At 33.1% G+C, this 27,783-nt stretch overlaps 1 protein-coding gene across 6 annotated transcripts; it reads right to left on the bottom strand.

The window, feature by feature from the left end:
* Window positions 1–3,980: 3,980 nt before the first annotated feature.
* Window positions 3,981–12,194, bottom strand: LOC107860280. 6 transcript variants are annotated; one of them, XR_001671516.2, is made up of 6 exons: window positions 11,939–12,150; window positions 11,532–11,727; window positions 6,557–7,468; window positions 5,575–5,660; window positions 4,459–4,599; window positions 3,981–4,363 (listed from the first exon to the last, which is right to left on the bottom strand). XR_001671516.2 is itself a non-coding variant. In XM_047407379.1 (6 exons), the coding sequence occupies exons 4-6, from the start codon at window positions 7,391–7,393 to the stop codon at window positions 4,232–4,234; spliced, it is 1,110 nt and encodes a 369-aa protein (XP_047263335.1). In that variant the 5' UTR covers window positions 7,394–7,468; window positions 9,109–9,159; window positions 11,532–11,727; window positions 11,939–12,160; the 3' UTR covers window positions 3,981–4,231. The 6 variants fall into 6 exon arrangements, 4 of the variants coding, with proteins under 4 accessions (XP_047263335.1, XP_047263334.1, XP_016561065.1 ...); XM_047407379.1 differs by lacking the exon at window positions 5,575–5,660 and adding an exon at window positions 9,109–9,159 and having other exon boundaries at window positions 11,939–12,160; XM_047407378.1 differs by lacking the exon at window positions 5,575–5,660 and adding an exon at window positions 10,101–10,596.
* Window positions 12,195–27,783: the final 15,589 nt, after the last annotated feature.

The following is a 27,783-nucleotide window of genomic DNA, read 5'->3' as shown; positions in this document are numbered from 1 at the left end:
ACTAGGACAAAAGATCGGACAAGAAATTATATTTTTTTTGATGGAAAAGTTGGTGTTGTAATGTGTTTGGAAAGTCCATCAAAAAAAATTACAAAAATTATTAGTTATAAATCTAATTCTACTTCTCCTATGCCTTTGTTGGATAGCAAGAGAAACAAGATCATTACTGATTGCAAACATAGTAATGTTAAGGTTGGGCAAATCTACAAAGACAAGTGTACTCTTATTTCAGTTATGGTGTGATTTGCAATTGAGCATCCTTCAATTACTATGCCAAAAGATCGGACAAGAAAAGGTATGTTATGTTTTTTATGTAGCTGGTGTTGTTAATTTTGTGTACGTTAAGTTAATTTTGTATTCAATATTTGGTTATTTTACAAATCTTTTTGTGTGTGTTTATGTTATTAACGTCGAGATACATTTTGTTCTGAAAATGGTACATTTTGCTCATCTTGTATCTTAGTTTATGAATTTATGTTTAATTATGTTTCTTGTTGTGTTTTAATTTCACATATATAATAGAAATGTCCTAGATGCATAGAAATGTCCTAGATATGTGTTGTAAAATTTCCTAGATACATGTTGTGCAAGTTTCATGCCGAGGTACATTTTGTTATGAAAATAATATATTTTGCCCCATCATTTATCTCCGTTTATGAAGTTATGTTTAATTATATTTCTTGTTGTGTTTTAGTCATGACGTTATGTTAATTTGGTCGAGATACATCTTTATGATAAAAGATAAGTTTTGATCATCTTGTATCTAGGTGAATATATTGGTGTCTAATTATGTATCTCGGTGAATATATTGATGTCTTATTATACAGTTTGAAAGTAACTCAAGATTAAAAAGTTGAAATTTTATTTTCATTGATTCAGTTATGTCTTACGATGTCGTTCAGAGGATTATGTTTGGACATTTAAAGCATCATCTCGGTAAGTTGTGTTACCACCTAAATACAAACGTTAACCTGGAGGGCCAAAGAAAAACAGGCACAAGAAATCAAGTGAAACAATGACATCGAGCAATAATTGTTGCGGGAGATGTGGTTATGAAGGTCACAACAAGCGCACTTGTAACTTCTTTCCAAAGAAGGAGTGACAAATGTAGTTGACTAATGAATAATGATGAATAGTTCCTTGGAATGTTGCTGGGTTTTTTTATCTATTTTGTTCGACATTTTAGTTGATAAGATTCTTGGTTTTTTATGAAATTTAGAAAAAGACATTTACTGAAATAAATAGCATTCTTTGTTAATTTGTTATTTAGTTATATATGTTTTGATGGTGTATTTTTTCGTGACACATAAAGTAGAAATTTAGATATATTGAACTGACAATGTTATTATACATTTTACTAGTTGTTCTGTCATAGTGAACGATAGAAAATAGATACATTCTTATAGTATGTATCTCCATTAAATTTATAGATTCAATTTTAACAAATATGTATCGTTTGTAAAATATAATTTGTCAATATTATTAAGATTTAGTAATATAAGTTATGCTAGAATTTGTTATGCAGGTTATAGTCAAATATCTTTTTCCACTAATAAAAAGGGTTGTAAATACATAAAAATGTAATAATTTGTTGGTTACTATGATTATATAGTAAAACAGTTTCCTTATAATAGATACATACAATTTGAGAAGATGTATCTCATATAAAGTTATAGATACAAGATCTAATAATTTGTTTCACATGTATAATGTAATAGGTTAATATTTTTAAGACTTAGTTCTATTAAGTTATGATATAATTTGATATGCATGTAAGAGACAACATGAATTATCTATAACAAAAAACTGTTATAGATACATAATACGACAATGTTGTGATGGTTAATACCTATATTGTAATATATCTTTCTTTATTTTAGATACATAAAATTGTAAAATACAGTAAAACATGTATCCAATACAATGTCTGTATAGTGCGTGAAAAAAATATCATAACGATAACATAAATATATCTTTATGTTATTTAGCATTGCGTTAGAATGTTAATGCAAAATAGAAGTAATTATTCATTAAAAAAAACTTAATGTATGCTTGTCCAAACACTACTAACATCATCAACAATGTTTTTAATAGTCTACTAACCAAAAATTAACAAGTACTGAATACACAAAACACGATCGATTTCTTTTAGTGTGAACTTCATCCTTGGACTTGGTGGATCGTCATTCTCACTAAAGTATCCATTGTCTGTTTTTACAGATCCGTACTTGCACAAAAGACTAGCATATCCAGATGCTGTTCAAATTGCAAACAAATGAAATATATGTTACATCGGCCTACCATAATCATTAAAACTGAAAGAGGTACAAATTAAATGTTTTATGTATCTAATATGATTAATGCAGGTAATAGACAATTGCTTCAGATAATGAACAAGATACATATTAATACAAAAAGATATATTTTTTGTTATTATGTATCTAATACAAAATGGGGGCTAGTCTAGCTACTGTCTGATCATGTGCAAAATTTAGGATGCACAGGAGCTCCCCATCAAAGGATTTAAGATTAAATTAATTTTTATAAACAAAAATATAAAAAAAATTTTACATTATCAATGTATTTCACTTGTTATAACATACTTGTAACATAATTCAATCCCTAAAAATAAAAATAAAAATAAAAAATTTATTTGAGATGCAACAAGTTTACTCTAAGACAGTATAATATATATAAAAGCACTAAGAACATAATACATTAGATACAAGATTATACAAATGTATCTTTAATCTCTACAACATGTATTTCAGCGTGAAAAAATGTATCCTGTGTAATTCTACTTTCAATACCATTTAAACAACACAGCAAACATATCAAAACATTTACAGTAACTCACAAATACAAGTTAATATAACATGTATCTTAGAAATAAAAACACGTATCTATTATATTTAGACTTTAAGTAAAATTAAACAAAACTAGATACAAATCAAAGCATTAATAATCACTCACATATACAAGTCCACTTAACATGTATCTATGTATTTATGAACTTTTATTTTGTTATATTAATTTCAATAAAAAATAAAATACACAAAGTACAAATAACTTAGCAACAAAAAAACAGATAAACAATGAAATTCTAAACGTATGATGCAACCCAAAATATGTATCTCGATCTAACATTCAATAGATCTGAACATGCAATTACCTTGGGAAGTTCATCTCTGAAAATTGCTTCGACAATTTTTTTTCTCTTGGTGGGAGCTTTACTTTCAGGACTGTTGGATCCCCTTTTCTTAGAACCACTTTTTTTTTCTTGTCCTTAGAATGCTTTTGCCACAACTTCATAATTTGGGGATCGTTTCTATGCTTTAATCTATTTTCATCAAAGTCAACAAATTCATAATCAAAACTTTCGGAAATGAAGTTAACAATTTTATGAGATTCTTTGATACTTTCTAATTGATAAACCCCAAGACTAAAAGGTCCCAAATCTCTATTCATAATGACAATTCAAACAATGAAGCCTAAAAAATAATTAATCGAAGAAATTGCTCAACCAAATCACCCAAATTTTACTCTGTAAACTTAGGCGCAAAATAATTTTTTTGAAAAAAACAAACATAAAAACGATTAGAAGAAATTGAAGCGAATTGTAGGGAGGAAAATTACCTTGCTTCAAGTTTTGATTGAATGAAGAAGTTGGATAAAAACCGCTCCACAAATTGTGGCGTACACAGAGGGAGAAATGGGTAATTTTTGGTAAAAAATCTTTTTTGTAGTTGGGTGTTTTAACTTGTATCTCAACTTTACCAAAAATTATGAAATATTGAGATTTAAGTAATTTTTCAGAAGGGGGATTTTTAGAAGTTTATAAACTTATGTTGTGTATTTAGGTAACTTTTCCAAACATTTATGGCCCAACGGGCCCATAATTTAATTTCAGCAAAACGGATTCACGAGTCACTGTTAAATAGATAGATACATAATGAAAACCGGATATAAACCAAGTTTACTAAGTACGAAGTGCCCTCTATTGAACAACCTGCTATAGAGATCACCATCATTCTAGTCATTCAACATCAAATCTTTTTTTTTTGTCACTCCCACTGAGTGTGCACAACACAAACACTTGCATTTCACATGACTGACTTTATAAAATCACTCCCGAGGTTCGAAAGGTATGATACTTATACCATAGAATACAACAAAGTGCTAATTGAAATTAAGATATATAAATGTTCTAGTAATAAAATTTGGATTCCCCTTAAATTGCCAATGCTGTCCTCCTGCAGAGGGGGCATGAGTTCTTCTGCATGAGCCACTGGCTGATGCAATCGAAATGAAAGGTGTGCTGACAATCGGTGCTTCCAATATTCTGTACCTCAGAAAAGTCTTCCTGCAAAATTGAAAAAGTATTTACGAGTAAAGCAATTTAACTTGCATGCTAGACATTGAGCAGCATACAACCAAATGAAAATAAGCAGTACTTACAAAACAAATACAACACATATCGTTGTCACTTGTAGATCTTTCAGCTAATTCATACTTGACGCACTTCATACGTGCCAAAATGACTTCTCTACTTAATCCTGTATTGATAGATCCAACCGGGCCTTGAATGGCCAACAAACCCTAAATTCAAGATCAGAGTATGTGAGGAAAAATATTCCATAAAGAACAATAAAATTTTCATACTTTTGTTTTTCATATTTGTTCATTACTACCTCACATTTCCCACAACAAAATGAAAAGTTTGGGGCATAGCATTTTGTGCCTGATATATCACTTAAAACTTGTTACAATCTCCAGGCTAGTTTAGAAAAAATAATCTCCAAGCAAGTAAATGCTACGGATCAAATATGCATAGTAGGCTTGGTCAAAGAAAAATCAACTAGCCATGAACAATTTATAGACACTACGCAGCAATCATTACCATTTAGAGATCTCATGTCAAGTAATAAATTCTCGCATTCATACACATAATGACTAGCTTGCTCGTGGCGGTCACTGGAAAGCAATTTTAGAAGCAAAAATAATTTTTTAAATTCCGAATTAGTCAACTAGGATGAACCAGTAACTGGAAAGCTACTCAAAACTCCTACAATGTCTACATTATCTGACAAACTTTTGCCATACAATCTTGAATTCAGAAATTTCTAATCAGGTCTGTTGAAGTTCCAACTATAGGCAAAGGCTTGAACTTTTTCGAGACAAACTAAAACGGTCATGGTTGTGTTAGCACCAAATTATAGGTAAACTAAAAACTACAGCACAATCACTGATTTCGGTTAGAGTTGAAAGGGGACCAGAAGGAATACACATCAAGACACCAGTCAAATGCTTGTAAACTAGATGCATTTGAGCATCACAGGATAATAATATTTTAAATCCAAAGGGCTCTAGACTTATGTTCCTTTCCTGCGAATTGAGCATAACCTTTTTTTTACTGTTAGAAAAATCAGTTTCAAGAATTGTCGCAGAAACAAAAACTTACCCCTGGGGTTTCAAGGAAGATGCAAATCCTATTAGGCTATCCACAAAGTAATATGACTTACTTTTTGTTCCTCTATTTTGTTAAAAACGTAAACAAGATAAAGGTAGCATTACTTTTTCTTCCCATAACAGCTTACTCTAGCTTCTCAGGTGGTCAATTGATTTGGAAGAATAGCCTCATTAATGCATGTACATAAACCCTGCCACAAATAACATTGAAACTAATATTCTTAACAGTTACCAAATTTTCGTCCCAACTTTTCACCCAAAAAAGGATCAAAAGAAAACTGCACAGAAAACAATAGCTCTAATGTTTGGCCCCTTTTCTCCTCGGTCCACAGAGACAAAATGTAGGACTTGTGCCAACAATTCATCACGGAAGAAACACTGCTAAGCATAAATGTATATGTCAATCCATATGCGATGCTACATTGATAAATTGTGAAAAAGCGAACAATGGAATGATGGATAGTTGATGTGTTTTTGATAAATAGTTGATGATAGTTTAGGTAGAAAAATTGAACATCTGATACTTCAGGCGTGCTTTTTGACCATTAACTCTAGCTAAAATTATAAACTTGTACACCATTTCCAAAAAAAAAATTAAAAATTAACTTGTATATATAGATCATCTTTTGAGAAAAAGAAAATTCACATATTTGGAAGTATCACTTATATTCGTTATTTTAGATAAATATTAAAGTACTAAAAAATAATCATTATGTAAAAATTATAAAGACAAATTTAATAATCGAAACATAACAACAGAAAATTTGAGATCACATAACTAACCGATTTTTTATTTGGCACCATGATTCCTCAGCACAAATCGAAAGTAGCAGTTAATACCATAGAGATTTAACAACTAGCGTATCCAATCATTAAAAGCATAATTGCATGCAATCATTAAAAGCATAAGCGCATCCAATGTTATAAGCATTGCATTCAATCATTAAAAACATATTTATAACATGACAAGTCTAAGCTAGTCACTAAATCAAGTATAAGTATGAGAAAACTAATCAGGTGAAGATTGTAATAAATTTATATTAAAAAGGATAAGAAATCTAAAAAAGAGAAGGTGAAGAAAACTAACAGTGTGAAAATTGGAAGGATGAGGATGCAGTGCCATACGACTGGGTCCAGGGTTCACTCCCGCAAATCTCGGGGTGTGATTCATCACAGGATACATATATGGAATCTGGAAAGAGCTATAAGTCCAGTTCCCTGAAAAATGTGGTAATGGTCCAAGGAAAACAGGAGCATGCATAACCGGTAGGACGGGAGCCAGTGTATTTGAAAACATTCCTGTTGGAATCCAATACGAAAACAAATTTCTTGGAATAATGGAAACAAAGTATGTGCTAGTTCCATTAGCCACAAGAATTGCTGGAGTCCCATATGAGAAGTAATTATTTCCCGAAATATCGGGTACCATAACAATAAGAGGGGATTCCGGTCTTCCATATATAATTCTAGGTGCAGCATAGGCCATAGTTCTTACATGACCAAAATCAAAAGTTGCCTCATTTGGCAACATGGAGTTTGTTGTGCTTATATATTCACGTACATCCAAATTTTCAGATGTAGACCCTAAGTCTTGTCTATGGCCATGACCAACAACAGTATATGATGCATTTTGGCTTATGATGGAACCTATAGAACGAGAACTAGAGCTTGACAAAGCTGGTGATGGAGTGCTAGTCAAAGCTGATGAAGGGCTATGTGCACCAGTTTCATGGTTCAGACTAACTCTCGCTGGCACAGATAGATTAACTGGTTGAGAAATCATTCGTTCAGAACCTTGCACATACAGAGTATGTGTACCTTGAAAAGGTGTCTCAATAGTGGGAATTAGACTGGATCGACCAATGCTTTCACCACTGATGTAGTTTTCAGTGGGTAAGTCGGAATTACTACTACCACGCTGCATTTTACTTGATTTTCTTTCCTTCTAGAAGTTCCCGTGATTAATTAAGCCCAAAAAATATCACAGCGCTCCCCGAACCTGAAATCACAATGATACAATGATGTCAATCTATATATTGGTGATTAGCTATGTACGTAATCTACATGCACCATATCAGTATAATGAAAAATTCCTTCCAAGTAATCAACGACTGCTTTCCGTTTCTTCATACTAACTTGAAGGACCAACACAAAATAATATAGTACTAATTACCAAAAATAAATTTTTGAAGTTCCGTTGCTTTGTCATCCTTTAGCCTCAATTCATGGGAGTATCTTGTTTCTAATCTCTCTTATTTTCAAATGACTTGGCACTTGGGCATAATTTTGTAGCAAAATAGTGAAATTGTAGAGAATATAATATCTATTTTTCCTGTCAGTGTATTTGGGTCTGATTCACTGTTTTAGAGTGTTCCCTGCCAAGTAATCTTGACTTATGTAGCACTAGGCAATAGCTAGCATTGTGCTTCTTATTCATGCATCAATTGAAAATAAGCGTTTGAATCAGTGAGTGTTTACTCCGACTTAACTCTCGCTTCAATTGTCGCAAGTTACCATCTTGCGACTCATATAAAGTTTCTTGGCCTAGTATCTTATCTTGTCAAGAATGATTCTATCTATCTAATTTTTCCTTTACTCCCTCTCTTAGTTCTTGCAGTTCATTGTCTCTGCAATTCTACCGTAGTTTGATTGTGGTCCTTAAACTAACCATGAGTGCTTGCCCTCTTATTTCCCCCCTATCTTCCCCTTCATTTAGACTTCTCATTGATACATAGGTTTCTCTAAGTGTGTGTCAATCATAAGTTTCAACCATTAATGACTTGAGTCACTTGTTGCATTAAGTTTGTGGTGCCCTATTACGTGCTAATCAATGGTCAAACTTTTCTGTGGAGATCTTATTGCTTTATGTTATGTACATAGCAATATTGTACAGTTTGTTCCTGGGAATTCATGCATGTTGTATGAGCTCTTTAAAAGCTTTAAAATTTGTGAACAAGGCATAGGAGTTGTTGGTGTTTATACAATCATTCATTAGCCTTATGTTATGCTAAGTATCGATCGTTAGGGGATGCTACTCTTTATCCTTTTCTTTGCATGGATACTAACGAATTTCCTTTGCAATAGGTTAAGATTCATTTTTGAGAAATCTTATGGGATAACCAACAGTACACAGAGGTAGCATAACAGAAGTGACATTAACACTACATCCGATAAGGTTTACCGTACTTTATTCATAGTACACAGGAACTCCATTAATTCTCAAAAGCTACAGAAGACAGGCACTTTCAAAAAGGAATATCCTAAACTTTATAAAGATGGTAAAGGAGAAAGGTTATGTAAGTCATTTTATTCTTAAAGTTCAACATATGAGTTGAACATTTTGCTTTAGATCGCTAAGTATCTCTCATGTGGCAATATTTGAACTTTAACCTACTAATAACAAGGGACAAGCAAAATATTGATCATAACATCGGATGGGGGACATAGGTTTCAACTGGATCGTTAAGGATTGTTAGTCTTCAAAGATCTACTCAGACTTGGTAGCCAAACAGTATATATCTTATTTTGTGTGATATCATTGTCAAATGATTTGGCAATGTTACATGCAGACCTTTATATGCACCGACATGTAGATGCAACACTATAGTGATTGAAAGTGATAAAAAGGAAGAACTAAACCATCTTTGAAGACTCGAAACTTCTGGAATCAATGGTGATTTAGCGAATGACCTACATAATTAATACCCACTGGTTAGATTTAAAACTTACTAGTTGTTGTGGTTATACTCACTTTAGGTTTGAATTTACTAAGATTCTTTTCTATCCTGCTAGAGATTTGGCCTTCATTTAGAGATAAGATTGAGATTTGACAAAAGTTAAATTTCAAAGACGGTTGACTTACCTTAAGAATCACTTTATTTAGTAGTGAAATTCAATGAACCCTAAAATAGAACAAACAGATATAGAGTACTCATATAGTGCATCAAACTGGTTTCAAATTCAGATATAGCTAATTGATTGATCAATCATTATTAAATGGTTTAAGCAATTTCAACAGGATAATTCAACCAAAAAAGCTCATCAAATGGAAATTAATAGAATTTCTACATAAAATAATTAAAAATAAAATTGAAATCTGTATCCTAGTTAAAATCAAAATTAATGTAGAATATCACCAACAATAACAAATGCCATGGCATTGATGCAGTCAAATTCAAGTAACCAAAAAAAAAAAAGAAAAAAAGAAAAAAAAAAAAGGAAAAAAAAAAAAAGGAACTTACCTAAAGATCGAAACTAACCCAATGAATGAAATTTACTTCTTAAACATATGTAATATAAAATCTTTTTTTTTTTTTTTGAGGTGGGGATTACAACTGAGAGGGAGGAGGACGTTTTATACAATTTAGGGATGGGAGAACAATGATCCTTGATAAAACCGAGGAAGCTACAGGGTGGGGGGTGGGGGTGGGGGGATAGGTTAGCAAGTAATCCTTCTCACTAGTTGCCTTTATTTGGAATTTTTAGCAAACAAGTCACAGAAAATTGGGGTGACTTTATTCTTTTTTGATCTGGTAATAAAGGTGATAGATAAATTTATAAACCAGGATGAGGATGTAATTAAATAACCTTCACCAGAGGACAAAAGAGTGAAACCTTTAGATTACACTTACATTATTATAATCCAAGCCTTATCTCCATTCTTCGTGGCATTCCAGGTGATCGCGAAGGATGTAGCTAAGATTACAACTGAGGAAGCCACGTCGTTGTGGTGGTGGTTGTGTGTGTTTGGTTGGGGGGGGGGGGGGGTGTATCGATATAAGTGAGGTGATATGGTAAACAATTTTAATTGAGGTGACAGATAAATTTATAAACCAGGATGCGGATGTAATTAATACCTCTCACTAGAGGACAGAAGAGTGAAACCTTTACGTTACACTTAGATTGTTATAATTCAAGCCTTCTCTCTATTCCCCATTGCATTAGGATACCTCCCTCGATGATGGATATTGGCATCTTTCTTTATCATGTTTGTTTTTTTCCATATCTGAGATTTAGGGAGCATTAGCCACATGGTTGCTTCCACATAAAATGTTAGAATTTGTTCCGTTGTTTTCTCCTTTCAGTGAAACTTTCTTGCCATTGATACATAGGTCTTCATTCAAAATTCTGTCACATTTAATTGGACCCATTTAACAGTTGAGTTCTTTTCCTCCTTTTGCAAATTGGTATAATCTAGATTTTGAAAATTTGAATTCAAATTTCTTGAATTTGAACAATGTTTTCAAAGTTTCCCCATATATAATTAAGCGCAGAATGCAAACCTAGACACACATGTTCAGCATATTAACCCTACCCACCACCTGAGCAATTCCACTATTAGATCCCCTAAAAAATTTACTATTTTTCCGGATACGGATGAACAGTTAATTTTGGTTGTTTAAAGGCTTACCAAAATGATTTATAACTCTTCTTATTAATCACGAATTGGATTTCCATTGTTTGTAAATTAACATGCTACAAAGACTTCCTCCCTCTTGTATACTCTACTCACAGCAACCAGAGCGAGAGACCACAAAAGAAAACATCAAAGAACAAGCACTAGAAATGAACAAATATCCAATTAAGAGTTCCTTAAACAGATAATCAGTAGGTTATCCCATACTGACTATCCACTAATGTGAATTTCCCCAAGTGAATGATGAATATAATTAAAACCTATGCTTTTACACCATAATTAATGCCAGAAAGGTAATACAGTTAAGACACACAAGATCATTATCATACAATTAACTGTCCAACATCTCTCCCTTTCCACAAACAAACAAAAATAATACCTCTTAACAATACAAGGGACTTTCCAATACCGCCGAGAGTTTACCACAGAGAAAATAAACAAAAAAAAAAATCAAATTTATTGCTTATTATCCGAACAAAAGATCAGCCCAACATGATTATGATGATTTATTTATAATTAGGGTCAGCTTGTTCGTACTTCAACTAATTCCACGAGATACCTCCCACCTCCCGTTAGCAACAGGGATGATTATGACTTATGAACTTACATATTGTAATTTCAGAAATTAAGTACATAAATTACTCACAGTATCCACAAAAAATTGTCAATATCCGAATCCAGCAACGCCTCAATAGGCGCGGTGCCAATCTTCATCTTCATCACATGTTCCATCAACACATGTTCCATAAATTGCTCGCCTCGATAAAGCAGATTTTGTACGCACATAGAGATCAAGCAACGAGAGTCACGCCTTTTTCGTTTGGCCGTTAGCTGGGTAAATACTGTTTATATCCAACACATAAAATTTAACTTATTGAATACACCAGAAGAGAAAATAAACCAAAAAAAGTCAAAACGTATTGCTAATAGCTGTTAATTCTCAAAATAAAAACTGAACCAAACAAATTTGTCCTTTTAGCAAATACGAAAATTAATGATTATAGACTTACATATTGTAATTTTAGAAATTGAAAACAAAAATTGGATACTCACAGTTTCAGCAAATATGTTAGGAACCGGATCCGGCAACGCCTCAATAGGCGTTGCCAAGCACAGGCAGTGCAAATATGAATCTTCATTCCTGTTCAATCTAACAGATCTTCCAGAAACTGCTCGTTTTGATAATGGAGGTTTTGGAGAAGAAGCAACGGATCGACCCAGATGATCGTTAACTACATTGGTTTCTACGTGGCTTCAAGAGCTAAAAAAAAAAAAATTAATAGTATTTAATTAAAATAAAAAATATATGCGTTTATAACATGTTTGTTGCAGTTGTTTCAACCATAATCATATTTGAGAAGATGATCCAAGACTTTATTGTTAATTGAAATATCTTTTATTTCAGTTTTTATCTGCATCTTTTCTATATTTTGTAATAGGTCTCAATCTTATCATCAAACAATTAAAATAACTCCACTACACGACACATTACACTTTTTTATCATGTGGAAAAAAATTATCTTATAAAATTTCACTCCTTAACGAGTACCGTCAAATAGTTATTATTTAAAATATTATCATTTTAAATCAAATATACATTTATGTTTGTATCTCATTAATTGAATGTTAGTGCTAAAAGATGTCTATAATGTTGCGCCCGTGCTGACACGGGCATTGCACTTCTAGTAGTGTATATATTAGGTAATAAGTAGAATGTTTATTTGATTGTTAATAAAATTTTATTTTATCATGTTAAGATTAAGTTAAAGATCGGGTGAAATTTTTTTTTATCCCGTAACTTTATTTTAAAATTCAAACTCACCTCAACTTTAAACAATAATCATAATTCCTTTTATCTTATGCAAAGTTCATTTTGCCCTTATAATTTTAATCATATATTTATGTAATAACTTTTATAATATAATAAATATAATATAATATAATATATATTATTTGATCTAGATATTTATAGCATTTTATTTAAATTTATTAACACTTATAACTAAAATAATACTTTTTATGAATTTATCACAAAATTTAATGTTATTTTTTAAGAGCGTTATTACAATATTATATGTATTAAAGAGTTTATAAAGTATAATAATTTGAGGATAAAATTTAAGATTATTTTATCCGGCATTTAGTTAGAGGTATTAGTTAGTTTCAAAATTATTTATTCCACATTCGGTGTTCGGTGCCTATATTGGAGCCCCGACTAATTCGGATCACGTGTTGCAGGGCCCATTAAGGTGCCAGCGCTCCTAACATAGTTTTCTCCATACCTAAGATCGAACCCTCGACCTTTGGTTAAGAGTGGAGCAATCTCATCCACTGTACCACAACCCATGTTGGTGATGGTATAAGTTATTACATATATGCATGCTGCTACAACTTATTTCAAGATAACTGATCTCGGAATAATTTATTCCCGAACAAGACACCTCGAAGTGTGTGTATATATATGTATATACATGTGTATATATTTTTTGTATTTCACCACTCTCTTACTATATCCGTTTCATATTACTTGACTTTTGTTAACATGACACAATCCTTAAGAAAAAAATTATTTAGAGGTGTATTTTACTGAATTAATCTTATTAATGATACTTTGAAACTTCAAACTTGTCTATACTACTACTTTATATAGTTATTTAATATTAAGGATAAAAAGAAAAAATATAGTACAATTCTCTTGATTTCATAAATTGAACAAGTAAATTAAACAACTATTTTTAGTATGAGTGACAAGTGATAAGAAACGAGTATTGTCCATTGCCTATAAAAATAGTTGTGATTGTCATTAATAACGTATTACATAAATTATAATTTAAAATCTAAACAAATATAATCTTTTAATCTGACTTAATTTTGTTAATTATTTTGTATTTTCTGCATTAAAATATATTTATCAAATTTATATTATTTTTTTTTTCTCTTGTAAAATAAATATTAGAGTTTTGGTAATTATTAATAAAACTAATTTCTTATTATGCCTATTTATTTTATTATAGATTATCATTAATTTAAATACCTAATTAGCATTTTTCATTTTTTTGCTCAAAAGATAATATTAAATTTTATGAAAAAAATTCATAGAATTTTAAAAAAAATAAAAATATGATGATTTTAAAGAATTAAAAAAAAAGTTGATGATGAAAGGGGTAGAATAGGCATTTTAAAAATTTAACTAAGATAAAAGGGAAGTATAATTATTTTTCAAAGTCGAGGAGGAGTTTAATTTTTAAGGCAAAGTTGAGGAGGAAAAATGATTTTCACCGATTAAAAATCTCATTTTATATACTCAATAGTTTGTTGTGATTGTGCACTTATTTTCTTCTTCTTCTAATTTTGTATATATTTACATTTAGTAATCAATATTTGATTTTTTATTCTATCTTTTATATTAATTTTATCATATATTATATTTTTCTTTTTAAGTTTGCCATTTAAATTTTTAATGTGTGAAATGATGTAACAACCTAATAAACTAATTTATCCAAGTGTTGTACTCAAAACAATACAATACAACACTATGTATATCATATTATAATATATTATGAAACAATAAGTAACAACCATCTAAATAAAATGTCTAATTAGTCGTAGAAACATAGGAGAACGATTTAGAGAAAGACAAATTTTAGGGTTAAAGATGATCCATAGTATTTAGACTTCGACAGCGATGATGAAGGGAACTTGTGTTATATATCGACATCCTAGCAAAACGATAATTAAATTATCTATGACGATGTACTCAATGACAAAATAAATTCTCTCCATACACTTATTTATATTTAAAAAAGAAACTCTATGTGAATTGACATTATATAAATAAAATATAACTAACATGGATATTTCGTCGCTAAATCTATCGCTAGTGTTTAATAATTTATTTTGACAAACCTCCGCGTGATTTCATAGTTAAAATGATGGCACCAATAGATTGGGGTATTTTTCTATTTTCGTCATTAAATCGTCGCTAGACACTATTTCCTTTGATTGTTTAATTATTATGTGTTTATGTGAAATAATTATAATTTCATAGCTAATTCATATTATTAATCGAGAAAATAATAATTTTGTTTATAATTTGTCGTTACGTAGAAATGGAAGATGTTTTGTTGCTAAAAGTCGTCGCTATCTTCTATTTTTGCAGTGTTAGAAGTATTTTCTGTTAGTGATACTTTTATATATGATATATATCATAAGACTATCACATGGGACTGAGAATTTTTTCTCCAGAGGAATAAACCGAGATTTAATACTTCCTCCGTTTCAATAAAAATAATCTATTTTTTTTTTAATTCGTTTAAAAAAAATGATCATTTTCTTTTTTGGCAATACTTTAATTTCAACTTTCTATATGACATGTTTAGGACCACAAGATTAAAGGGCATTTTGGTACATTTGACACAACTTTAATTTAAGGTCACAAGATTCAAAAGTCTTCTTTATTTTCTTAAACTTTGTGTCAAGTCAAAATAGGTCATTCTTTTTTAAATGAAGGGAGCAATACCTTGTATATTATATATACCATGGAAATATCATCCTAACTAATTGATTTTTTTTAAAAAAAAATTTTGAAGTATCGTTAGTTTCATTTTTATATCACGCCTTTCTGGTCAATTCAATAAAAGTCTATATACCTTTATATTAAAAAATAGTATTTATCTTGATATTCTCATTTTGCCCCCGATGACTAGTTATTTTTGTACTTAACCTGACATGTTGAAGATCATTGAAATTTTATTCTTAAATTTCACGACTAATCAAATATTCAATAACAATGAAAGAAATAAAGGAGCAATTCATCAACCACAGTTTGAACAAGTGTAAGTTTTCATGTCTTATTTAAGATAAATGCATATAGTTAAGAAGGTGATTCTTTTAGATGGTTAACGTAATTATATACTAGCTGTTGGACAATAAAATTTTTGAGGCCGAAAATAAATAATCGAGATAAGAAAAATATATTGCAACAATCAATTTATTGATTTCAATGCGAGTGTTACAATCTCTATGATCCTCTGATTCGCCTTTTCAAATATAAATTTAAGGGCTTGAAGCTTGATCTTGAATGTGAACTTGATTTGTTGATTTAAGGGTCTTGATCTTGACTTGTGCTTGAATTCAAGGGCTTTTGAGCTTGTTCTTGAATATTGCGGTCTTGATCTTGAATCTTGATGAGCTTGATTTAAATATTTGAGTTTTTTAGAGAAATTGCGGCGTTTGATCCACGAGCTTTCTCTTGCTACTTGTTAGAGATCTGGGGGTCTCTTTTTTGAATTATGAGACCCCTATTTATACTTGTGGAAAAGGAAGAGTCATGATCAATATGAACTTCTTTTGACCAGTCAGATTTGAGTGATGTGACGCGTTTTTATGGACTTTTATTTCATGGGCCTGCTGCATCATTTTGACATGCGGCATGGTCCTATTGACTCCTTCACTTGACTTGGCATGCCACGTCATTTAACACGTGGCGGTTATTTGGGCCTCTACAATATGACAATATCTTGAGCTTAGCAAAGTGAACTCCTCATTTTGTAGCCCAAATTGATGGGCTAGCCCAACAAAAATTGGACTTTAATTAAACCTATATATGTTTGGACTTAAATAATTAATTCAATTATATTAATCGACAATATTTATTTGGGACTAATATATTTTGAATTTAATAAAATCTGAATTTTATACGGATTTAAATTTAATAAAATTGCATCGCCAACAAATGCCCCCTACTTCAAGACTTGTCGAGACATTTAATGTTTTGGAGACTAGCCTTGAAGTATGATTATTTAAACATGTTTCTTTCGTGCTTTAACGATTTTCATACATATGAATACCTCATTCAAAAATTTAAAGCCGAACCATACTGATATTACCTCCCAAAACTCTTTTTTTTTTCACGAAGCTCTACACTTAAGACCCATTTGTGAGGCATGATATACAATTTTTAACAGATTTTGGAAGACTTTTTCATCGTCTACTTAATCAGGAATAAAACTCTTCCAATTTGAACTTAGATTGGAGAAGGAAAGAATCTCCAAGTTGAATTTGTATAAGAGAAGGAAACAACTTCTAATTTGAATTTGTATGAAAGAAGAAAATCAACCTCCAATTTGAATTTGTATGGGAGAAGAAAATAATCTCCAATTTGAATTTGGAGATGGAAGCTACTCCAATCTGAATTTATATTGGATAAGGAAACATCCCTCCCACAACTCTATAAAAGGAGGTATTTCTCCACTTTTTCAATATCAATTTTGGGGTTTTCAAGCCATCAACAATATTAAGGTAATTTCTTTCCTTTCTATTTTTCTCTTATTTTCGTCACTTTTTTTTTAGCACAGCATGTTAGTGGTAGAAAATTCATATCTAATTGTAGGAATATTGGAATCATGAACCGTTTGATATTACAAAAACTATATTTCGAGATCTATAACATATCCAAAATTCAGCTTCAAATTCCTTCAATATAATTCTTGATAATTTTTTTAAGTTAGCCCTGAATTTTATCATGCTGAAAATTTAGATCTGCACTTCTTTACTAAAAATTTTATATCTTGAAGTAGGAAGGATAAAATCACAAGCCGTATGATTCTTGTGAAACTAGAAACAAAAATCTATAACATATCCAAAATTTATAATTTAATACAATCGAGATATTTTTAGGTGTTATCCCGAAATCAACATTTAGTTTTGATGCATCAACAATTTCAGATTTATGTGATATCATCAAAAAAATTATATCTCAATGTGAGAGTATCGAAATTATGATCCGCTTGATTCTATAGATGCCGGAAACATGCATGTATAGCATATCCAAAATTTGGATTTTAAAACTTCTTGAATTGTTCTGGATGATTTTTTGAAGGCGATCTTATATGCTGTCCGGCAGAGGATTCTAGATTTGCATCGCCTTACCAAATAATTTATATCTTGATGTGGAACCATCACCATCTAAAGGAGTTTTGATTGATTAAAACTCTATTTTGAGGGATTTATTCTCATCAAGGCATCTTATATCAATCCAAGTTTGTGATATACAACTTTCAAGATTGCAATGCTCAGACAGATAATATCCTTTCTATTTGAATTTTTAATTTCTTTCTTGTTTTCCCTTTTTTTTTTGCAGGGTTGAAACAAATAGCAATATGCAACAATTGGCCCGCGAGAGTTTAACTTTACCTCCGTACACTCTAAGACCGACCAATTTTGACTTCAAGACGGTGGACGTCGGTTTAAGGTGTGCGAGACTTAGTCACCTCAAGACCTAACCAATTTTTTTTTGAAGACGGTGGACGTCGGCTTAAGGTGTGCGAGGTTTCATCACCTCAAGACCCGACCAATTTTACTTGAAGATGGTGGACGTCGGCTTAAGGTATGCAAGGCTTCATCACCTCAAGACCCGACCAATTTTTTCTTGAAGATGGTGGACGTCGGCTTAAGGTGTGCGAGGATTCGTCACCTCAAGACCCGACCAATTATGCTTAAAGATGGTGGACGTCGGCTTAAGGTGTGCGAGGCTTCATCATCTCAAGACCCGATCAATTTTACTTGAAGACGCAATGGTTTTCTTTAAGTATGGGCCCTTTCACCGATGCATTTATGCGATGGTCTTCTCTAAGTATGGGCCTTTCAATGTTCAGCTTAAGGTGCAAAGGGGCAAATCTTGTCCACCTTAAGGCATAGAAATTTTGAGATCCTTTTAAGGAAAAACCCGTGAGAGGCCAACTTAAGGTGCAAAGGGACAAATTTTGTCTACCTTAAGGCATGAAAATTTTAAGATCCTTTTAAGGATAAACCCGTGAGAGGCCAGCTTAAGGTGCAAAGGAACAAATTTTCCCCACCTTAAGGAATGAAAATTTTGAGACCCTTTTAAGGATAAACCCGTGAGAGGACAGCTTAAGGTACAAAGGAACAAATTTTGTCCATCTTAAGGCATAAAAATTTTGAGATTCTTTTAAGGATAAACTCGTGAGAGGCCAGCTTAAGGTGAAAAGGGACAAATTTTGTCCACCTTAAGGCATGAAAATTTTGAGATTCTTTTAAAGATAAACTTGTGAGAGACCTGTAACACTCCTTTTCTAACTCCAAAAAGATTTGATTTTAAGTTTGAAAGGATTTTTATTATCAAAGTGACAAAAATGAAAATTTATTTCGAAAAAGGATTATTTTTACATTCAAAACTCAGAGTTGCCACTTGGCATAAATCGGGTGTGCCAAGTCACCTTTGAAAATCTTCTTTTCAAAAAATGGTTTGACTCTAAAATTGATCCGCGAACAGAGATTCCGACTAAGGAATTCTATTGACCGAGGGGAAGGTGTTAGGCACCCCTAGATCCCTTGGTTCTATCACGGTCGCTCAGTGGAGCATATCGGCTATATCGACACTACGAATGTATAAACCACACAAAAGCCCAGCGAAAAAACATACAAACAAACAAAACAAATCCAAAAATATAGTGTCCAGTTCAACTATTACAACCCGAAATAAAAAGGTACTGAAAAGTAAACCTACACTAATCCTAAACTATGTTACAATGCTTTACCCGATGCCTTGGGCCTTGATCACGATCCTTTTTTGAAGACATAATACGTCGGGGCATTCCCCGGTGAATAAGTACATGAAACCTCGGGGCATTCCCCGGCTAAATGAATACACATTCTCAATTTTATGCATTAAAATAGAAAGAACCATTCAACAAGACATTCACACATTCAACAAATCACCATCTTCCATTTCTGCAATTTGCCTACCCAAACTTAATATTTGACTACACATTTAACGATCCAAATGTGATACTATCTATTTAACAATATCAATATTTCTTTCTTATTAAACCGCTAACAATGAAGAAAAACAAACACGCATTCACTTTTCTCGATTTTAATTCTCACTCCCACCCCAGTCTAATTTTAAATCAAGATTCAAACAGACAAATTCATACTACTATTTCCAGCAGTCCTCACTATACACGAGATTAAGCAACAGGTCGATACCAAAGTAGAAATTCATCACTGATCAAGATCAAACAACACACGAGATTCCAATCAATGCACCATATTCCATCAATAATGAAATAAAAAGAGGAAATGAATAGAGATGGACCTCAATGATGGTTTTATTACAAATATCAGTCAATTAAGAAGATGAATCCGCGTGCCGCAGAACCCCAAATTAGAAAACCTCAATGGCGAACCTGAATCCAACTCAGTATAAAAAATCGAAGCCTGAAACTACACCCGAACAAATGGATCCAGAATAATGAAAGAGAAAAGTCAAGAAAATAGTATGTAATTTCGATGGGACCTTGTTGGAATTATCTTGAATAAGAATGATCAATTCAAAACCACAACGAAACCCAAAATCTGACTTGAATCAAAAACCCAATTTTCGAATCGAAACTCCCCATCAATTTTGAGCCCGAAATAGTGTTGACTTCGGTGAGGATGTGCCGTTTTTCGGTGGGTTTGGTGGTGAGAGGGAGCTGGGTTATTGTTAGCACTGCGCCGGAGCTCCGACGAGCTCGGCGCTGGAGGAAATCTAAAGAAACGGGTTAAATTTTTGGCTCCCATTGACCTTTTTCTCCCCCTCTCTCCCCACTTCTCTTCTCTTTCTCTATCTTCTCTACTCTCTTTCTCTGTGTGTATGATTTTTATGTGTCCGTTCAGTGAGCGTGAGTGAGGATTTTGTGGATTTATTGTTAATGGAGAATGGAGTCTCAATTTTCTGTGTGAATGATGGTCCCCCATGAATATTGTGATCCCCCCCTTTGTGAATTGAGATATATATGTATATAATGGTATGATGAATGTGTATTGTTGTGGGAATTTTGGTGGGTCCCACCTAGGTGTGCTTTATGTTTGTGTATATCCTTTTTTTGTGGAAAAGAACTGTGGGAAAGGTCACGTGGGTAGTGAGGTGGGGTGGGTTGTTAGGATGAGGTGTAAAGTTGGTTAGGATAGGATGAAAACAAGATAGAATTTGTTAGGGATTATGTTAAAGGTTGTTATTTTTTATATTTTTGTGGGGTATAATCACATGGATGAGGGTGTGTGGTAAGATGAGCTAAAAATGAATAAAATTGGACTTGGGAGGGACAAAATTAGGTGTCTACAACATGCCCCCTTTGAATGTAAACATGAAGTGTTTTTAGACAAAGAAGTAGACAACGAGACAAAATTTTATCCCGGCCATTATTCAAAAAGAATGAAATAGAAGGAAGAAGGGAAACAAAGTCTTGACTTTGGACATCATACTCATCCCTAGTTATGAGGGAATCAAGTCACAGGTATCCCTAAGGACTGAAAGAAGAGGGACTATACCAAGTTGGAGAGTCGAGTGACGCCCTATCGAGGTTCCAGTCCGTAGCTCTGACATTACATAAAAAAATGAAAAATTACAAAATTTAAAAAGATAAATAAAATTACAAAAGTCCTATCTATGAAGCTTCTTTTGAAATCTTGACTTGAGTTTCATCACCCTATTCTTCAGGCGGGCTCCTGACTTGCAACTTCTTCATCTTGTTCGTCAGGTGGGCTCCTGACTTGTAATTTTCTCACTTGTTGCTTGGTTTTCAATTTCTTCACCATGTTACTTTACTTTTCATTTATTCACCTTGTTCTTCAGGCGGGCTCCTGAAATCACATCGAAACTAAAAATAAAATTATCCCAAACAAAGATTATTATAAAGAGATTTCATTTGCCAGAAATATGAAGTTCCAAACACAAGAATTAAATTTTACCCCAGTTTATCATCAAAGGACTTTTGTGAAAGGCACATCTAGTCAATACTACTTGTATGTTGCGATGATTCGAATAGATAGTGTATTTTCTAGGAATCAAGGAGCATGACTCGACTAAAAGGTACGTCTTATAGGAATCAAAGGGAATGACTTGACTAAAAGGTAAGTCTTATAGGAATCAAGGGGGATAACTCGACTAAAAGATACATTTCTAGGAACCAAGGGGAGTGACTCGACTAAAAGGTACGTCTTATAGAAATCAAGGGGGATGACTCAACTAAAAGGTACGTCTTATAGGAATCAAGGGGATGACTCAACTAAAAGGTACGTCTTATAGGAATCAAAGGAGATGACTCAATTAAAAGGTACGTCTTCTAAGAGTCATGGGAGATGACTCGACTAAAAGGTACGTCTTATAGAAATCAAGGGGAATGACTCAACTAAAAGGTACGCCTTATAGGAATTAAAGGAACAACTCGACTAAAAGGTACATTTTCTATGGGTCAAGGGGAATGACTCGACTAAAAGGTACATCTTATAGGAATCAAAGGAACGACTCGACTAAAAGGTACGTCTTCTAGGGGTCAAGGGGAATAACTTGATTAAAAGGTACGTCTTATAGGAATCAAAGGAACGACTCAACTAAAAGGTACGTCTTCCAAGAGTCAAGGAAAATAACTCAACTAGAAGGTACGTCTCATAGGAGTGAAGGTTCAATTTAAGAAGTGTATCACCTAGCAAATGAAAACTAAAATTCCTGGACAAGAAAGTGTGTCTCCGAGGGATATAGGATTATGATTTTTTATCATGATTTGATTATCAAACCTGTGCAGCAACTTTGTTTCCTGCATTTGTAGAAGTGAGGCATTGCATCCCTTGATATTTATGATCTGAAGTCCTTGATTTGAAGGTAACATGTTTCTTGATTCATCAAAGAAAACTTGTGAGTTTAAAAACATGGTAGCTGGTTTATGGCTTTAGCTTTCGCGACAATTGCTCTTGCCCTCATCATATTTAATCTTGCTTCCAACCATTAGCATATATCATTGGCTTGCTCAATCATTGACCTGAACTCAGATTATTAAGAGTGACTGAAACAAACATAGTATCTCTACTTTGCCATGCTTCTTAGATAGACCCTTTGAACCTTGGTATTTCATGAGTTTCCCGACTTGTCTGTTGACAAAACTTTCTGCATGCCCCTTTTTTTGGCTCACAATTATGTCTCTTTTATGTGCTAGCTTTTGTCTTGCTTTGTGCAATTAAAGAAGTTGGTAGCCAGTTTTGAAATCTTTTTTTTACTTGTTTTGACACGGACTTGACTCAAAGACAAGAAAAAAAATGACAATGACTTTTATTAGGACAACTGACTCAAGAAAACGAAATAAAAATAAAGAGAATAAAGAAAAGACAATGAATGTCTCCATTTGAAACAAAGAAATGAAAATTTATCTAGAAAAGATAGTCAACTCTAATGATTATGTCATGCATTTTGGATTAAGCTGCCTGATCTTTCCATCCAAACTTCTACCAATTGTTGTTGAGTTAATGGCCTTGAAACTGAGTTGCTTCCTTAGGCCAAATTCATTCAAAAACCTCATTCGGCTGTGGCGCCTTGAAGGGTTTTCGCCAACAAACCTGTTTCTTTCTCTCAGCTCACCATTGCCTTATGGTGCCCGTGAGGGTTTTCACCAATAAGACTCTCTTATTTTTATTTCTCTCCTGATTTCTTATGCTGAGGAAGACAAGTACTACCCAAAATGCATTATCATATCCATTGCATACTTAGCCTTAACATTCTCAAAGATTAATCTGAAGGTCTTTCTTTGGTTGTTACTTGACTTTTGGATAAGGTTAGAAAGAAGGGATGACATGAGGCCCAAACGACACTTGAAGTGGTGTAGGACTTACAACTTTTGGAATCGACTCAATAATGAGGATTAACTCATGCCCCAGTTTCTTTTGACTGAGTAATTCTAAATTGTTTATTTAGTTGGACCGAGCCCAGAGTAGGGTAGCCTACATATATCACCTCCGAGAGAGGAGAATCAGATTACGCGTAGTTCTGGTAGCTTGTTCTTTTGCTTGATGCTAGTTTTTCTTTCTTTTTTTTTTTGCTCTTTTCTCTTTGGGATTTTTTTTTGATTTTATCTTTCTTGACACTCTCGTCTTTTTTTTTTCTTTTTGACATACTTTTTCTCTCGTTTCTTTTTTGAAACTTTCTGACTTTGTTCTTTTACTCGACACACCTTTTGAATTTTGTTGACTCTATCTTGATTTCAAAAGAGGGGTATAAAAGAAAATAACACTAAGGCTGAAATGGGGTAAACAAAGGATGACACAATGTTTGGATAGCAGAATAAAATGCCTTCGTCATATCAATCTTTGAAGATGCAAGTACATAACATGCAATTTGAAAGTTGGAGATGAAGATCACGTGCGACATCTTTTACAACATTAACTTTGACTGAGTCTGTGTGTCACTACTTCTTCTGCGTTTTTCTTGCATCCACCTTTGTTGTACATCCTTACATTGAATGACTCATGATTTCGTGGAGCTGATTTTCTTTTTGTTTCTCTTGATATAGGATCACACATCCATTGTTGACCTAATTGAGGCATGACTTACAATTGATGACCAAGTTATTCTGGTGATTCTCAAAACAATTGCCTTAATTTTGAAAGAAGGTTTCAACATGGTCACCAAATGTCTTAACACACTACCTATTTCTCACATGCTTTTTCTAACTTTAGCCCTTTGATTCAAAGTTCATGCTCAAATTGGATTTAAGATTTAGTAAAGAATTTTGCCAGTATGTCATATCACTAGAGCCAACATAAAATGTACTATGTAAAGAAAATAAACAAATAACATATATTTAAACACAAAGGAAAAAGGGACATTCTATTTAGTTGAAATAAACAATAGAAAAGGTTTGACCATAAATGACAAAAAGGAACAAAACAAGATAGATCCCGAACTACCACCCTAAAATAATTTGGATAACAGAAAAGAAAACAAAACAAACTACCAGACCTCTTCCTAGTAGGGAGAGGGGTGACTTCTCAATTTCTCAGCCTGACATATTAGCCACTGGTTTGCATATCAGCATGACTAGAGCTTTCACCATTGTTAGACACATTTCCTTCATCAAATAAGTTTTGGATCCCTGTGCTTAACCATTGCCTCCCACATATTGTGTAGTACCGCGTGCTGGTGAAGAACTCTGTGGGATGGTCGAGGGACCAATGTTTTGCACCACAATCAATTTATCTTGAATCATCTTTTCTATTTCTCTTTTCAAAGCACGACAATCTTCAGTACTATGACCCTGAACATCAGAATGATATGCACACCATACATTAGGATCAAAATTTCTTAAATGTGGGTCAGGTGTATACCCAAGGAGAGGAGTAATCATGCCCCTATATTTTAATCTCTGGAACAAACTGGCATAGGACTCCCCAATAGGAGTGAAATTATCTTTTTTCTTCCTTCTCTTTATGAACTCTGGACTTGGATGAAACTTGAATTTAGAGGTTCCTTGGTAAATTTGTGGGGGTCGAGGACGATGTTGAGAGATAGGTGCATGACATTGTGGATAAGAAGATGGATGGGTACACAATTGTGCATTGTTCAAAGGACATTGAGGAAGTGGAATGGAACTCCTTGGATTTTGAAAAGAGGAGCCTTGTTGTAGATGAATAAGTGGATTTAGTATGTAAGCTCAGGATTGAGGATGACAGTATTGGTGAGTTGGATCTCTCAAACTCTGCTTTGGCCCATGCACGACAATAGATGTGTTTTTCTTCTTCTTTCCTTCAGTTTCCTTTGATTGATTGCAATATCATCCCAAATATTTCACAGAATCATTCTGTCCACCTAGCTCCTCAAATTTTGATGTTTCAAAGCTTGGAGGAAGGTTAACACTTGAAAACATGCCCTAATTTTTATATGAAACATCTTCATAGCCCACAAGTCCCAAGGAATTTTTCATATCATTTTCTACACTCTTAAGTTTCCCAACCATTTTCTCTGGGTCTTCTAGCATGCTAGGCTTCTTAGTAAGAAATTTTGGCGGTCCACTTAACTTAACTGTATGCTCAAGAGTATAACAACGATTATCATGAGTATTGAACGTGGATTCACTAGTGGACTGGGGAAGCACAATTATTGGATTGATAGCAAAAGTGGAAGCATTAGTAGAAGGCTGAGCAAGAAAAGCACAAACGGTATGTGGTGATGTGAATGTGGTAGACTTATACTGAGGAGCTAAAGAAAGAGTGGTGGAAGTATTGAGGTGCATTTGATGTGGAATAGATTCTGAGGCATGCTTTGGTGCATCAACCATAGTAGGAAACTGACTTTGCGATTTTGGTGGAATATTCAAGGTATTTGCAGGGTCAATAGTGGGGAATGGAGGAGGAGGCATCCCATTGGCCCAAGCTTGATACATTTCCATCATTTGTTGTATTAGTCTCAAATTCTCTTTCTTTAAACTCTCAATTTCTTGACTCTTTGTTTGATCTATGAGGTCACTCTCTATATCCTTGTTGGACACAGCTAAACCTTCCTTAGATTTGGTGTGATGTGGAGGACCAGCTACAATACCACAAACCAACCACCTTAAACTAACTGAATAAAAGAAATACCAAAAATGTTAGAGTTCAACACATTTTTTTCAAAACCTCTTTTTTTCTTTTTGAAAAGGTCACCCGAACCCAAGAAGGGCACTTACGTATTTCACCCCCGAGAGGTGAGAATCAGGTGTGCGTAGTTCGTGAAGTCTAGCCAAAATGGCCGATTAAACTCTTTTTCCTTTCTTTTTCCTTTTCTTGAAACTTTAAAAAAGAAAAGAAAACAACAAATTGTCAAAAGAATGGACAGCTTCCTATACAAAATGAAACTTATGATTACCAAAGAAAAATCTTTTTTGAGTTTTCGATTTTAAATTTCATATGAAGATGAAACTTGAACCTATAAAAGGAATTTTTTTTGTGGTTTTCTTTTAAAGATGTATGTGAAACCCTACTCTAAGTGAAGAGTGAAGAATTTTTTTTTTTGAATTTTTTAAATAAAATCCCTGAACCAACAATAGGATGCCTACGTATCTCACTCCCGAGAGAGGAGAACCAGGGGTGCATAGTTCGTCCAGATAGGATAATTAAGGATTAAATAACTGGCTGAACCCTGACTTGAGAGACGTGACCACAAACAGAAAATGAAAAACAATAAAATCTTTTTGAGTTTTTAGTTTGACACTTCACATAAAACTGACACCAACAACTATGAAAGAGAAAATCATTTTGGTATTTTCGTTATATGAAATGTACAAAACTTCTGCCATTTTTTTTTTGAATTTTCCTTTTATAAAAAGCTCCTAAAAATATTTTTGAAATTTTTGAATTATGATAAAGGAGATAAAGGGAAAATCTTTTTGAGGATTTTTTTGTTTTTGAATAAATGCGTGAAAAAGGTAAGAAATTTTTTTTGAATTTTTGAATTGTGAAAAGCCATAAAGTAACTCTAAAAAACTACGAAACTCTCTTTTTTTCACTCCTTTTTTCCTCTTTTTTTTCCAACAATTTCTTGCCTACATACTTTACTTCTAACACATGCTTTTGCCCAAATCAGCCTGTCAAATGACCTTATTACCCTCAAAGATGTAACATTTGGCACGTAGGGATGCTTTAGAGGTAAGTCTCCTACAAAGGACCAAGTGGTCCCCGCTAGGTCTCAATATGATGCACATACGCATGATCTAAAGGCTGACCTACGCTGGAGTTCACTAACAAGGCTGTTCGGGGGAGCGTATGGTCGATAGTGGCTGCTTTGCTTTCCACCTACTCCATACCAGCCAATGGCTCCCCCTCCTAAAATAAGGTGACTCAACTATAGGTCGTGTACACAGCGTATACTACAAAACTTATTGCAGAAAGAATTGACTCGGGTTATGCACATGATGCCAAATATAAAGCGGTAACACATAAGAGAAAAATTGTAAACAAAGAGCATGTAGGCACTCAAAACCAATAACACAAACGACAACACAAACAATGTTTATACACCCATTATGTCAAACTAAGTCGATACAATTCCAAAAATAAACTCAAATTCTGAAAAATCCCCAGCATAGTCGCCA

This window comes from Capsicum annuum, chromosome 2, assembly GCF_002878395.1.
Source record: "Capsicum annuum cultivar UCD-10X-F1 chromosome 2, UCD10Xv1.1, whole genome shotgun sequence".
NCBI classification, from domain to species: Eukaryota; Viridiplantae; Streptophyta; class Magnoliopsida; order Solanales; family Solanaceae; genus Capsicum; species Capsicum annuum.
Note: the sequence above shows the minus strand (reverse complement) of the source record. Positions and strands in the feature narration are given on the sequence as shown.

Excerpts from the sequence above, each read along its gene's own strand:
- LOC107860280 (XM_016705578.2), bottom strand. The coding sequence starts at position 7,393 with ATGCAGCGTGGTAGTAGTAATTCCGACTTACCCACTGAAAACTACATC. Across the intron at positions 4,600-6,556 it reads ATCCTTCCAATTTTCACACT|GGTTTGTTGGCCATTCAAGG; the intron begins GTTAGTTTTCTT and ends TCTTGAATTTAG. Across the intron at positions 4,364-4,458 it reads ATATGTGTTGTATTTGTTTT|GAAGACTTTTCTGAGGTACA; the intron begins GTAAGTACTGCT and ends TCAATTTTGCAG.